This window comes from Helicoverpa armigera, chromosome 6 (genome assembly GCF_030705265.1).
Source record: "Helicoverpa armigera isolate CAAS_96S chromosome 6, ASM3070526v1, whole genome shotgun sequence".
Classification (NCBI taxonomy): Eukaryota; Metazoa; Arthropoda; class Insecta; order Lepidoptera; family Noctuidae; genus Helicoverpa; species Helicoverpa armigera.
Window position 1 is genome coordinate 7,005,792 of NC_087125.1, and position 14,041 is coordinate 7,019,832.

At 40.5% G+C, this 14,041-nt stretch overlaps 2 protein-coding genes across 12 annotated transcripts in view; both read right to left on the bottom strand.

The window, feature by feature from the left end:
* Window positions 1-1,155: 1,155 nt before the first annotated feature.
* Window positions 1,156-3,158, bottom strand: LOC110371969 (uncharacterized). The gene is made up of 5 exons (XM_049835782.2): window positions 3,044-3,158; window positions 2,644-2,850; window positions 2,046-2,218; window positions 1,733-1,899; window positions 1,156-1,653 (listed from the first exon to the last, which is right to left on the bottom strand). The coding sequence occupies exons 1-5, from the start codon at window positions 3,116-3,118 to the stop codon at window positions 1,340-1,342; spliced, it is 936 nt and encodes a 311-aa protein (XP_049691739.2). The 5' UTR covers window positions 3,119-3,158; the 3' UTR covers window positions 1,156-1,339.
* A 1,867-nt stretch (window positions 3,159-5,025) lies between these two features.
* The window catches only part of LOC110371973 (tensin-2), a 79,459-nt gene continuing 70,443 nt past the window's right edge, over window positions 5,026-14,041 (bottom strand). For 7 of the 11 annotated variants that reach the window (XM_049835772.2, XM_021328453.3, XM_021328451.3 and 4 more), the window contains 11 exons: window positions 12,869-13,481; window positions 8,867-9,172; window positions 8,641-8,766; window positions 8,256-8,382; window positions 7,970-8,148; window positions 7,508-7,683; window positions 7,075-7,330; window positions 6,782-6,938; window positions 6,470-6,642; window positions 6,109-6,223; window positions 5,026-6,016 (listed from right to left, as the gene is read on the bottom strand). In XM_049835772.2, coding sequence (XP_049691729.2) covers window positions 5,978-6,016; window positions 6,109-6,223; window positions 6,470-6,642; window positions 6,782-6,938; window positions 7,075-7,330; window positions 7,508-7,683; window positions 7,970-8,148; window positions 8,256-8,382; window positions 8,641-8,766; window positions 8,867-9,172; window positions 12,869-13,481 — 2,267 coding nt within the window. In that variant the 3' untranslated portion in view covers window positions 5,026-5,977. The remainder of the gene's footprint in view (window positions 6,017-6,108; window positions 6,224-6,469; window positions 6,643-6,781; window positions 6,939-7,074; window positions 7,331-7,507; window positions 7,684-7,969; window positions 8,149-8,255; window positions 8,383-8,640; window positions 8,767-8,866; window positions 9,173-12,868; window positions 13,482-14,041) is intronic. The other 4 variants (XM_049835776.2, XM_049835773.2, XM_049835774.2 and 1 more) reach the window with 4 other exon arrangements.

Consider the following 14,041-nt stretch of genomic DNA (forward strand, 5'->3'; position numbering starts at 1 on the left):
CAGTGCATTCCTAGGAACCAGTTTTAGTGCAACACTCCATAATAATCGCTTAGACAGACAGAGTTAGAAATACTATTCAGGCATATTATTTAATGCTTTTATTGTTTCACAAAGGCTATTCATAATACTCCGAGTCGCGAAATGCGTATGCGGCCAAGCCGGATATTAAACTTGCACTATTTTTGAAAGAATAATTTTGATTTAAGAATAAGTATGTGCAGGTACCCATGTAGTCGTGTGCTGAATAAAAACAGCTCATCAAACAAAAAAGCTTTATAATATTTTTTCCGCTAAACAGTTTTATTTTTCCCGTTGAAATAAGAATTTTCGCGGAATTTAAGGAGGTAAAAGATTGAATGTTTTATTTTTAAAAGATTAATTAACTGTAGGTACAATTAGAAGAGGGGCTTATTAAACTGGTGGGTTTAACTTGAAGATACTCGACCAATTAATGTATTAATTTAGTTTTGATTAACATGCCGTAACATAACCAGTACCTACTTGACATCACACAAATATTTAGGTACCTACTACAGGTCAGACAGAAAACGTAACATTCTTGGAAAGGACGATATGACCTCTAAGTTTTGGACATGCGAAGCGAGACTATAAAACCTGTTCCTAATATAAATTGCGCTTCGGTGGCTTCTCCCACATCATTGTTTTCTAATGAAGTCTGGGTAGCGATACTATATAAATATATGTACATTATACTGTAACATTATATTTCGTTCATAAGTTACTTACAAGTTTTTGTCTGTATCTGTCATCATCCTCCGAGCCTTTTCCCAATCATGTTGGGGTCGGCTTCCAGTCTAACCGGATTCAGCTGAGTACCAGTGCTTTACAAGAAGCGACTGCCTATCTGACCTCCTCAACCCAGTTACCCGGGCAACTCGATACCCCTTGGTTAGACTGGTGTCAGACTTACTGGCTTCTGACTACCCGTAACGACTGCCAAGGATGTTCAATGACAGCCGGGACCTACAGTTTAACGTGCCATCCGAAACACAGTCAATGGTGTCTAAGATATACTTAGAAAGTACATACAAACTTAGAAAAATTGCATTGGTACTTGCCTGACCTGGGATCGAACCCGCGCCCTCATACTTGAGAGGTTGGTCTTTTGCCCACTAGGACAACACGACATTTTGTCTGTATCTGTCTGACTAATAAATTGATCACCCTTGCGTATCCGAGCAATGATGACATATTCTATTACGTAACCTCCTAGGCAGCTCAACTGAGCTTGACGAATGTGTTACATAAAACCATTGACATATAATTTAAAAACAGCGACCATTTAATAAAACAATTCAATTTATTAGAAGAAAAGTATTTAGTCAGCTAGAAATGAGTCAATGGGACAAATGTTAGTAGAAGCAGATTCAAGCGGGGTTGAAGTTTTTTCAACTCCATCAGTATTATCTACAACGTGCAAGCGAGCAGCTAAACTCGCGTTATCCGCTAAAGCTGCTGCCAGCGCTTTTTCAAGCTTCGATGCACCAGCTCGCTCAGCTTCTAAGGCTGCTCTTGTTTCAGCAAGGGCCTCAATATCAGGATCGACAGTGTTCTTGCAGGATCCTTTGTTACTTAGTTCTGATACATGATGTTGCAATTCGGCAACGGTGGCTTTGAGTTTTGTTATTTCCGCTGCAACAAGGATTAGACTATATTGAGGACTAACCTGCTTACTAAAGCTTGTATTTTAGTTTGAATTGCAGCTACTTGCCATTAGCAGCGAGTAGTTCCTTGCTAGTATGTTGGAGTTCAGCGGCTGCGAGGCGTCTCTCACGCGCATGTGCAGCAGCGGCAAGTCGTGCTCTTTCCCTAATTTCTGAGCCAGCTGCTGCACATTTTTCTACTCTTCTCAGTTCGCTCTCAAGACGGGTAGATTCTCTGTTGAGGTTTTAAGCTATTGTTCTTATCGAACCCCTTTTAAAGAACGAGATGTCTCAACAGTTACGTTACAGGAGGTTCTCACACGGAGAAGGATTGAGCATTAATTAATGTCTCATCGGTATGATTACCAAAATGTATCTTACCTACGAGCCTCTTCAGTAGCTTGACAGATACGCTCCTGCAGATCTGTATATTGTCGCTGTAGTGTCAAGTGGGCTGACTGCACTGGTTTTAGCTGCTGTACTTGTCTCTCTAAGGCACTAATCTGCGCTGACATTTCGCCACAGCGATCCTCTAAGAGCTTTCGCTGCCTCTCCTAATGGACATAGGTATTGCGTAGGTTACGACTTGTTCATCAACAAACAGTTGTGACGTAACACATATTACTTCGTACATGGATATGACATTGCGTCATGTGTATATTGTATGTTCTTTAAAGAGTATGATAAGTTATGCTTGTGTCTCTTTGTTTGCTTGAAGGCAAGTACTAAGTTAACCTAGGTAATAAAATTTACAGTAACATACCCATTTAAATGTAAAGTACTAACTGAAAACTAAAGTTTATAGCTACATCACGAAATAAGATTAGCACAAAGAATATGCATTTATCTAGCCTTGTCTTTCATAAGAAAATATGAAACCATTAGCATATCGTCCACTAGATTCTAGTCTAGAATATACCATTTTGCATCATCTCCATACTTCAATCAAAGCATCATTGTTGATTCGTAAGTAAATTACCGTAAGATCCAGGTGTATCTTAAGTCCTGTAAGGTGCTCCTGGGTGCTGGCGAGGGCAGTGGTTGCCTTGGTGACGGCAGCTGTGGCGGCGGCGGCTCCGTTGCGGGCCTCCGCCGCAGCTCGTTCGGCCGCCGCCCTCGCCGCCTCCGCAGCCTCGGCACGAGTCGCTTCGGTACGAAGCGACCCACGCAGCCGACTCTCGGATATCTACGATTTAATTATTGACTATATGTCCCTATTTATATAAAACAATTAAGCACTTCTTATATATACAGATGCTCGATTCGCCTATCAAGTTTTCAACTCAGAACCTACCTACGTGAAATAAATGAAAAGTGCTGGGAGTTAAAATATTTTTTTATACGTGATATAAACTAATTATAATAAACAGTCAACATACGGTTAGAGTCCGAAATTCGCTAATTAGCTCCAAAAACTGTTGCTCCAAGGTTTCAAATTCTGTTGGTATGCCCATCGTGATTGATGATAATATCTAACAAAAAAGCGCGGGAATTTATGGCAGGATGCTAACTTTTTTTTTAGTAATGAACCTATTTCTCCTATTAATTCATTGTCTGTACCTAGACAATTATAAAAGACACCAAATAAGTGTAAGTACGTAGTATTATTAAAGACGAATTAAAAAGTCGAATTCGTAATAAGTATATTGTTTGCCTTATTTAGATCTATTATTTATTAATAACAAGAATAATATTCATTTGCTTACCCGCAGTTCAAATCAAAGCGCTTATAAGGAGAACAAAACCCAAATACCTACTAATTAATTATTGTAATGTAACCTTTTACATATCTGCTATTAATTTTCTCTTTATATTATTGTTTAATTAATGAATAATTAATTAACTTAGAATTCCATAAGTGAAAACATAATCATAGACAATAATAATAATGGCAGCGCAGAAAATAACAAATCATTTTAAATAAAGAACCAAGACATATAGAACGCGCCAGTGAAAAAAAAGTTTTTTTTAATAAGGTTGATATTCTCGTTCGTTTTTCGTTTCGGTTTTTATTTTGGAACACAAGGTTAAGTTTTCATTAAAAAAAAAATCCTTTTCCATTTTGTTGGAGCGGAGACTAAAGAAAATTATGAAAATGTTTCCTTGGCAGTAATAAGATCAATTTGTACGGTTATAATAATTGAAATCTGTCAATTACTATCCTTTGAATTTATAAGCGTAGACAGGCTCTGAGGGGAATATTAAAGAAGGGGGAATGATGTTTTCCAACGGGAGCACTTCGTATATAAACTGTGGTTACTGTTTTTCTCATTCATTCCTGTTTAGCGAGCTGTGACTGGTAAGTAACCCAAGATAATGTTCATAGTACATTCTGATGCTGTATTTTATTAGGATGGTTTACTTCATTGCTTTAATAATGGTCCTTAATTTTTTTTTTCTATAAATCACTTAATTAGAAATTGTATTTTCCTAGATACTAAACATTTTCAGCACGCGGGTTTTTAAGTTAATAGCTGCCTAGTGTTTGCAATTCATTCGTGGCAGTTAGTTTTAAATTTCAAGTATATTTCGTTGTCACTCCATTATTCCTTCCTATACCTACGATTACACTTCTGTTTTTATGCAATTTAGAAAATATATGTAGATTTATGACTTACAAAATCCGCCACTATCACGGCAATACCTCTCTGCCACTATTTCAATTCAGTATTGAGAAATAGCAATTTCAGACCAATACTTGAATAAATTATTTCCAGATCCTGTCATTTTACAAAATGCGGCTAGTAACGATTGTTGCGATGGCGATAACCGTAGCTTTGGCGGTGTTGGTGCGTTGCTGCGAGAGTGCCAACCTCCGCAGCTTCGCCCTCCCTGAGGAAGACGAGGAGTTCAGGCACCGGCCTCTGTACAGAGACTACAGCCTGATCCGCAGGGCTGCCCGCGCTGATGACGCATTTGACGACTACGGTCACCTCCGATTCGGCCGATCTGATGACTGACGCAAGCGCGCCTCTCGCAAAAGACAACCCACGGTCCAGCACAGAGAACGAAAGCCAGACAAATCGTGTACTTAATTCCTAGGTCTTTGTAAGCGGAATCCGTTTCCTAATAACATATAATTTTAACGTATTTTTGTAGATGTAGATAAAATATGAATTTTCCTTTTTTTATATATGTTGGTTCATTCAATAAAAAGTTTCGTTTCTCTGCAAAACAATGTAAGTGAAATATTGAGGGCTGGTTAAATATTTCACACTGAACTGTTCTTCAATAGAAAACATAACTCTGGGATTTGTTATACCTAGTTATGGTATTATTATTTACTATGAAACTATGTATATTATACCTTATTTAAATATTGTAGCTAAGTTATAACTAAGTAGAAATAAAACACATGAGATTACTTCCATGAGTATATTATTACCCAATAAATACATTTTACAACAGTTATTATTATAATAAAATGTGTTACAATGTTGAAGCGTCATGAACTGCGAACAATGACGAACATTTTTTTAGTACCTAATATAATCTTTAGTAGGTACCTTCTTCAAGTTTAAAGTAAAGGCATTTCTTCAGCTTTAGCTTATTCAGATGTCATTACATCTATTCAATGGAAATGGTTTAAATTCTAACCAAGAAGCCAACAATTTTAATATCTCAGCATTAAACATTAAGGCAATGATTTTTCTTACAATTAATAAAAGCTATTTTTAATGCATGAATGATAAAACTCATTTAGATGTATTAAAGCTGCATTCGATTTTTGTTTGTATGCGTGGCAGTGGCCCGCTGGTGAAATATTATCTGAATTCATACAAGCCTTGTACTATAATAATATTATGATTTCATTTCGTTGTACTGGTTACAATGCAATCGTTCGTAGTTGTAACATTGCTGATAACTTGTCCTTGTTAATTGAAGTTGTTAATCACTTGTGGTGGGACATCATCATAGCATGCACTGGATTTAGTTTCAATAATCTAATATTCATTAGGCACACGTAATATCACTACTCTATATTAAATAATTTGAGACTAGTTAGTTCCTTCCCTAAGCTAAGTTATAATTTATATTTATATTATGTATGTAGTTCTCGCTAACACACATTTTATGGTTAATTGTACTTGGTGAGATGAAGCGTATCGTGGAGAATAAACTTCGGAAATAAAACTGTTAACCAAGTTCTCTATCGAATTTTACAGTAATATAGAATGTGACAGACATAAATAAAACACGTATCTTTAACAAATGACGACTCCATCTCATAACTTCATTTCAAGTTTTTGTGTTATACACATCATTTTATGAGTATTTCAGTAACGCCAATGGTTATTATTTCGTCATTTCATTTAGATGATGTCCTTTTTCTGCGAGCTTCCCAATAGAGCCTGAAAACAATAAAACACGAAATTAATTACATTGTCCATTTACATACTAACAAGAAAACATAATACCAAGTTTAGAAATAGAAGTTATTTACCTTGTTAACAAAGTTAACGATGGCAGTAGCGGGTTGCTCGGGCTCCAGCTCGGCGAATACGTGGCACTGGTTGTCGGCACCCGAAGACGCACGAGCCACGAAAGCGAATATTCGTCTGCAAATAAAAGTTCCAATTTTGAGAAATTCATTTTATAATAAGTACCTATGTCCTATCACACCTATTTCATGCAACAGTTTCTTTGAAGAGCATAATTAAAACTAAGAGACAGTCTTGAACGCATCTTCAACGTAATACTTTGGTATAACCATTAGAGCTGAAGGCCTCGCGGTTTGCGATGGGTCATGACTAGTTGACCTAAGCGTTGATAACAAATATGCAAGTGATGACAATTATACTCACTTTTCAAGCTGCGTATTATTATCGGTGTGTGTGTATCTCCTCTCATCGGGATCAAGTCCCGCATACGACACGCCGGTGGCGGGGTAATGACGACGGAAGAACAGCTTGCGAGCCGCATCTGTCAGCGTTATGCCGCCGCCGAACACTTTGAAGTGCACCACATGTGCTGGGCCCTGGAAAGAACACAAGTTTATAAATAGATTCAACATAGCTTAGAAGAGAAAGCTAGAACATCAGAGAGGGCAGAAAAAATCCAAAAGGAGTCAGCCAAACTGGTGTAGCAGTTCAACTATACGATGTTCAAACACTGACCTTTTTAGACAATATATGGGTGACAGCCCTCTTGACTGCAGCTGGACCAGTCAGCGCCTCGGTGTTTTCAGAGCCGAGTAACAAGACGTGACACGCTGCACCCGTCGCAAGCAATGCTCGCGCTGCTGCGTTCGCGCTACCGCCTGTCCATGGATCTCTGTGGATTAAACAGATAAATCATTCAGGTACCTTCAAATAGGTATATAAAACTGGAGTATCATGTGCATCAAGAGCACTGTGAAGCAGTTTGCATATACGAGCATCTTTGCGATTGCGTAAGTTGAGAGACTCACCTGTCAGGCAATCTTAGTGGCACGGGCAACGCCAAAGGTGTGACAGTATGCTGGTAGACGAGTGCAGAGAGCGAGCTGAAAACTGGCTCATCAGGACAGCCGCGCAGACGCACTCCTCGTGCGGTAGGCTCAATGAGGAAGTGTCTCACACCGCCCGCCCCTCCGGCACGGACGGCCAGCCCGAATGCACCAGGGAACGAGTTCGAGTCGCGAACGATGAACGCGCCTTCCTCTAGTTGTAATAACGCTGATACCGCTGTGAACAAATTTTATTATAACTTATTGAAAAAACAAGAAGAGGTCGTAGACTAAAACCATTAGGACTTTTGAACCACTTTTTAACTGATTTGCTCGTATTTAAAGTTGTACTATTGTACGATACTATTCCGGGAGAAGTCCAGAGTAAGTAGCTCGTCCACTTTTTAGTACTTACCGTCGTCTCTGGAAATGTTGGGCTTGTACCAATAGTGGCTGGTATCCCTCGCGAACCGCACTCTGTCCGGAGCCACGTGCTGTGGCTCAGCAGTCCCGCTGACGCTGGACCGACGGGACCCACTGCTGCCGTTGTAAATGCGGTACTCCGACTCGGGACTTACTTCACGTTCTTTTCTGTATTTGGAGGAATACAATGTTTAGTAAGTGAGATTGCGGTATAGTGATTGTTCAGGTGTGGGGAACTGTGCTTTTCGGTTTGAGTTAGTTATTATTTTGGCAGGCATACTCAAACTTAAAAACACTAATAAGTCACAGTTCAAAGGGCTTTTACTAGACTATGTTTTTGATGAGTGTGTAGGATGATACGTGTAAATGCAATCGCAGTCAAAGGATTAGGCGGCAACCTTGAATAAGCTCCCGATTTGCGATGATCATGATTGCATCAGCAATTGTTCTGTACCTTATGTCCTCCAGGTCAAACGTATTGTACCTGGTAACGGAGGGTGACCGCGGAGGGCGGGCGGAGAGCGATGGCGTTGGCGTTGGAGGGTACGGCGTTCGCGGGTGTGTTGGGAATGCTGGAGTGCCTGCCCGGGATTCCGTACGGGATTCAGCGCGAGACCAGCTTTCGGCGCGATCCTGGATATAAAATTGATATTTAATACTCCATCCTTTTCAAAGTCTTGTCTTTTGTTAAAAAATTTATTTCTTCGGCTTAATTGTATAAGCTTTATATAGTTACTCACGACGGTGTCAGTGTTAGGGGGCTCCGCTAGCGACAGTAATCCAGGCGCGGGAGTGCTGTTTGGTGTACTGGTCGCACTCCACTCGCGCAGCGTCATCTTTTCGTACATAAACTTTCTAGATGAGGTTCTGTGGACATAACAATAACCATTCTTCAAAACGAAAATATCGCAAAAAGCTAAAAGGCAATTTTCGGAGTTATGCAATCAAGCAACACTTATTTGCATGCTGATACCCCTCGACACAGGTAACATTAGATTTCTCAGAAAACATTAGAGGTTCTCACATTCCAAAAAATTACGACGATTATATTCTGTTCACAACAACAAAAAAAACAAGTTAGCTTCACAACAAAGAACAGCAAATACTTGGAAATGAATACAATACCTGTCTGGAGCTTGAGGACTGACGTGATCATTTCTGAGAGGTGTGCGCGTGTTCACGTGAAGAGGAACGCTGAAATCTTCGTCATCATCAGCGAATGCCGTCGTGTCACTCGTGTAGCCATCCACTCTGAAATCGGCATTAATGTTGAAAGGGGAAGTGAAAACTGTTTAATCATTTGCTAGAGCTTGCACCACATTTAAATTGATGAATCTAAAAAGTGTCTTACCGGTGGCTAGCAGAGCGGCGCACTTGTCGGGAGGAAGCAGTATCCCACTCGAGCGGTAGTCGAGCGACTCTTTCCCTTGCCTCTTTCCTCTCACGTAACTTCTGCTGTTGTCGCTGAAGCCATGTGAGGCCTGCACTGCCTTCGACCCCGGTCTCTGAGCGACGCGGCTCCCGAGCTCGAGAACTTTCGTGCCAGCCCAGAGTACTCGCTGATCGCCATGTTCCATTCTCGGGTGGCGTTTTCCGTAGAGTTGCTGCTGCACTGGCGGGCCGCTCAGCCCATTCTACTTCGCCGTTCAACCATCTGCTAACAAAATTTGTTCTAGGTTAGATATGGTTATGGTATATTCCCAACGATATGAACGGGATGATATCGGGGATCTATCATTGATTTGGGATGTAGGATTTTAATGGGAAATTAAGTAAAATCCGTTGTTTATAAAACGTAGAGTACTTAATGTTAATGAGCTTGACATAACCTTGACTGATTTAAAATGTATTTAAGTTTTGGACGAAATTAACCATTTTGTCAAGGCTTCGGGCCGGTTGTTATCTTAGTAGGTACGTTTTTTTATTTGCGTGTAGGACTTGAAGGTCCGAGTGATCTTGTTATGGCAATGGGAAACCTTGTATCCGCGTGCTAAGAATCTCTAAATAGTGGGTGTCTGATGTAGGCATGGATACTTCATATAATACTAAATGATTTTTATTTGAATATTAATAGTCTTCCGTTAAGAATGGAATGTGTTCAATGCTGCTGTTTTTATTTATCTATTCATTAAAGCTAATGACACCGGATTGAGAACAAACGTGGAGAGGATATACAGTTAAACCACATGTTTTAACAGAAACTTAACTGTTTCATTGAACAGGGAAGTAAAGGGTCGTAACAAAGCGGTCTTTATTAGAAAGTAAATAGTGTATCGGGGAGTGCGTGAGGCGGTGCGGCGCTGCGGCGGTGAGGCGTCGCAGTGTCGTGGCTCGCTCGACACCCGCCCGTTTATGGCCACGTTTATCTCGAAATAGTAACTTGTTTGGGTCATGGCGCGACGCAATCACACACCATCGATCGCTCCAAATCAAATCGAGAATTGCAAGTCGACAGTCGACATCACTTTCCGACGTGCCTCTATGTATGGCGACGTGTTTAACTACTCGATTACATTTGTTGATCATTACTATTCACTACATTAAGCTGAAGTGAGCAATTAGGTACAAATAAGTTGACGAGATGTTATCAGAAAAAAATCGTAATCCAATACCATATATGGTCAGATTAGAAAGGATTTTGAATGCAGTTTAGAAGCTATAAATATTAGTTTGTTGGCTCGAGGTGATTCCAGGAATGGTTATGCCGTGTCAGTAATTTGACTGGAAACTTAAGAAGCCATTCATTGAGCGGGCGCCACATAAATAATTCGCAGTAGGTAGCCGAGCCTCAGCTGAGCACGTTATGTGCGGCGGGCAATGTTGCAGAACGACCGGATTGATACTTGGTTCGGTTTCAGCCCACGCCTATCGCCGACTCAATTAATGTGACGAACGCTTCCGGTTCTTAATGCTATTGCAAATGGCTCTAGACTCACTGTTAAATACCATTAGAAGCTAATTGAAATATAAATTAGATTAAGTTGTTTACTTCGTTTGGGGTCTCTACGGTACCTAATCGAGTCATCTAGATCTAAGTTTGTTTAGCTATGTTCATCTACTGTGCCTTTTGTGCAAAATATAGGTACAGCAGCAACAAAATACGATCATTTCTTACGTCTTTTATAAGAATGACATTCACCCTGATTCTTTATTCGCACTACTGACCCTACATAAAATGTAACTAAACCCGAACAATACGTATCTGAGCGAGTGAGTATTACTCACCATAACAAAAGCATTCACATTAAGTGCTGTAATTACAATGCATTATGACGATATGATTGACAACACAGATATTGATATCGTGTTATTTATCAACATGTCGATCATTTTGATGTCAGCCTGCGACGTGTGCCATTGTTTGCCAGAAACAGGTATTATATTCATACATCGTGAACTACTTCTTGATAATAGAAAGAAAAATCTAGACTTGTTGCCATTTTAACCTTCTCAATAGCCACAAAGATAAGCTATAGCATCATAATAAACAAAACATTCTTAGAATTCGTTGGATGATAATATCAGAATTCTGAAAAGTATTTAAAGAATGTTTATGTTGATTAGATACAAACTGCATCTTCGCAGGCAAAGACTGGAGGACTGAGATACTAAACATAGTTAGGTACGGATATTAGTAGAGGAACAAAGAAGGGCATTATGCCATAGTAGCTACATACACCGCACACGCAGTGTTTATGATAATAACCATAATTTACTCCTTGTTTCTGTTGTCACGCCGCATCATTATTTATTGTTAACGCGTGTCATGGCTCGAATATTGTTATTAGATCATTTTATGAAGATTTCATGTTGCAATTAGGTATTTAATATTTGTTTTGAACTGTGGACATTTTTGAAATCTTTTACATTTTGTCTTTCTTGTACAGATGCTATCGAATGTTGTCTATAAAAAAATGTAGCACTGCACACAAACAATATTGGAACACTTTAAGCCAGTTTTTGTTGTAATCATTGTATATTTACAGCACGCCCACTTGCGCTGGCGGCTCCTACGCTATAATCCATAATTTAATGTTTAACATTTGTTCAATCGAACTGTTTTTACACTGTTTTTTTGTTATTGACGACATATCAATTTAAGAGCTTCGATTACTTTGTTTATATTTAAACCAGTCTCTATCAGGAAATGCTTTACTGAGATGACCAAAGATCTTGAATGATCGTGTGTAATCTTACATAATCTCATCAATGTCAATGTTTTCTGTCGTGAGTTAATTGAAAGATAAAATATTTATAAAACAATTTACAAGCTTGTAAATTGGCAGGTAGAGCACACCTGCACGAGTACCTATTGTAGATTAGCTAATATTGAATGAATGTTCTGTAGATAGGTGACAAAGCATTGAAGATTTTATGCATTCGTTGTCTTTGTTTCGTTCCTATTAGATGAGTCAATAAGCGGAGGTCATTCAAAATAGGTGAATATATCCACAGTTATCTAGTTAATGATTAATAATCACTTAAAACTCAAGTATAGACTCTAGTGCTAATATAAAATAGCTGAAGGTTGTAGAGTAAATTGGATATTCTGCAAAGTTGTCTTTCTTCAAAACCACAAATAAACCAATGAGATGTCTCTGATGCAGATACCCTAGTTTACTAAATTAATCAGTGCACCATAAATAATTTATTAGCGTAACTTGTAGCGGTCGTGATTGGTAATGTTATATTTTATTGCTCTTCTTCATTGACAGTGAAGTGGGTCGACTGGAACGCGGCTAAATAAATTAAGAGGACAACGACGATGTCGCTCTGTTACAGTTTTACAAACAATTTGTTACAGATTACGCTGATCAAGTCGTGTGATGTTCCCACGGATGTTATATGTCTTCTGAAGTTTATCGATATGAATGTAGGGGAACCGCAAAAAACTCAGTTTTGTTATAAATAATTCGATCGGTGACGTTGTGAATGTAAACAATGTCCCCGGTTGTGTAGGCGGAGCGACCTCCACGCCTACAGGAACACATGTTTACATCTGCCACCAGATCCCTTCCTTTAATTACACTCATATAAATTTAATGTTTTGCCTTTGACCCCAGTATAAATAAAACAATAACAAAATATACAGATGTTTGATTTTCATCTCAAAACTTTTTTTGACTTTTTTAAGTCAACAAAGAAATGTTTATTTTAAATGTACGTATATTCTTTAAAAGCCAGGATTTTCTCCCGATATGCCTACTGCAAAAGCGAAGGGAGAACTGGTTTTGAAAGACAGTTATTTATACAGAACTGCTTGATTACAATATGTTTAAATAGATACATAAGTACATACTTAGGTAGGTAAGTATATAGATTTCTTCAATTTTGTATTTAAAAAACGACTTACCTGCCATTTCGTATGGGAGAGGCCGGTGGCGGTGCTGCAGTAGTGGTGGTGGTGACGTCTTCATGTGTGAGCTTCCTGAGGGTGCGCGGCGACAGTGGTGTGCGTGGGGAAGAAGGATCCGGGGTAACCGTGCGTTCATCATCGTCGTCCTCTATGGGGCGGTAATTCCGGTCACCCCCCAACGCTCGGCGCACCAGCTCTGGGCTGGCGAGGCGGTTGGGCGCGCGCAGCATGCCTGGTCGCAGGCCGGGCGCTCCGTAGGTGAAGGGCGCGGAGTCTGCGCGCGCGTGGTACGGTATGTCTGGCGGTCGGTCGGCGTGCGACTGCGGCGTGTGCGGCGCCGGCGGCGGGTCTGGCAGCGCGCTCACTGTGCGCAGCATGTCGCCCAGGAGCGCGTCGAGCTCGTCGGGCGGGCTGGGGGCCGCGCGCCGCCCCGCCGACGAGATGCCCGAGTCCATGGAGGCGCTGAGCGGCGAGGACGGGCCGCCGCCGCCGGCGCGCACCACCGTGGCGTAGATGGACCCGTCGAGGGGCCCAAACGTATGCGCCGCCTCGGTCCCGTCGCCCGTCTCACCTCCCGAGCCAGACCCTTCAGCGCTACCGTTGTTGTCACCTGCACCAAATTGGAACACATATGAAGATTGGCTACTAACATTGAAATTTTCTCACATCACTACGTTGTGATTAGATCCGCCGCGGGGCAATGTATTTAGCGACGGTTTAATTACGAATAGCTTTTAAATTGGATTCGATTCGCTCCAATAAACCGGCGGGGCCTCCTCGCAACGATGTAGTCGTGGAATCTATCTAGCTAGCACGTGTATAATTTTCTACTGCACTTTGTACGAAGACAGAATTAATTAACATGTAGATAGGTAACTTAAGCGACAGGTATTATTATCATATTCACAGGTAATATACCAATAGAGAGAAGTAGCGAGTGTTTAATTAGCCGAGTGCCACCTGGTACAGTAGCGGGTGCAATTAATGTCGCCCCGACAGAGCCAGCAAGTCCTAAAAAGGACTAAGTTTGCTTCCCGTTACTCCAGCAGTGGGATGCCACCGTTACGTGTTGTTTGATGAAGTGCCGGTACGACGTCCTACTTATAGATAAGTGCACAGTCTTATACGGAAATGATATAAAAACACATGTTGCCTGAGCCTGCAACTGAA

What these genes read in the sequence shown, in the direction of transcription:
- LOC110371969 (XM_049835782.2), bottom strand. Translation starts at nt 3,118, where the DNA reads ATGGGCATACCAACAGAATTTGAAACCTTGGAGCAACAGTTTTTGGAG. An exon ending in GCGAATTTCGGACTCTAACC is followed by an intron (nt 2,851 to 3,043) that starts GTATGTTGACTG and finishes ATTAAATCGTAG; the next exon opens with ATATCCGAGAGTCGGCTGCG. An exon ending in AGATACACCTGGATCTTACG is followed by an intron (nt 2,219 to 2,643) that starts GTAATTTACTTA and finishes TATGTCCATTAG; the next exon opens with GAGAGGCAGCGAAAGCTCTT.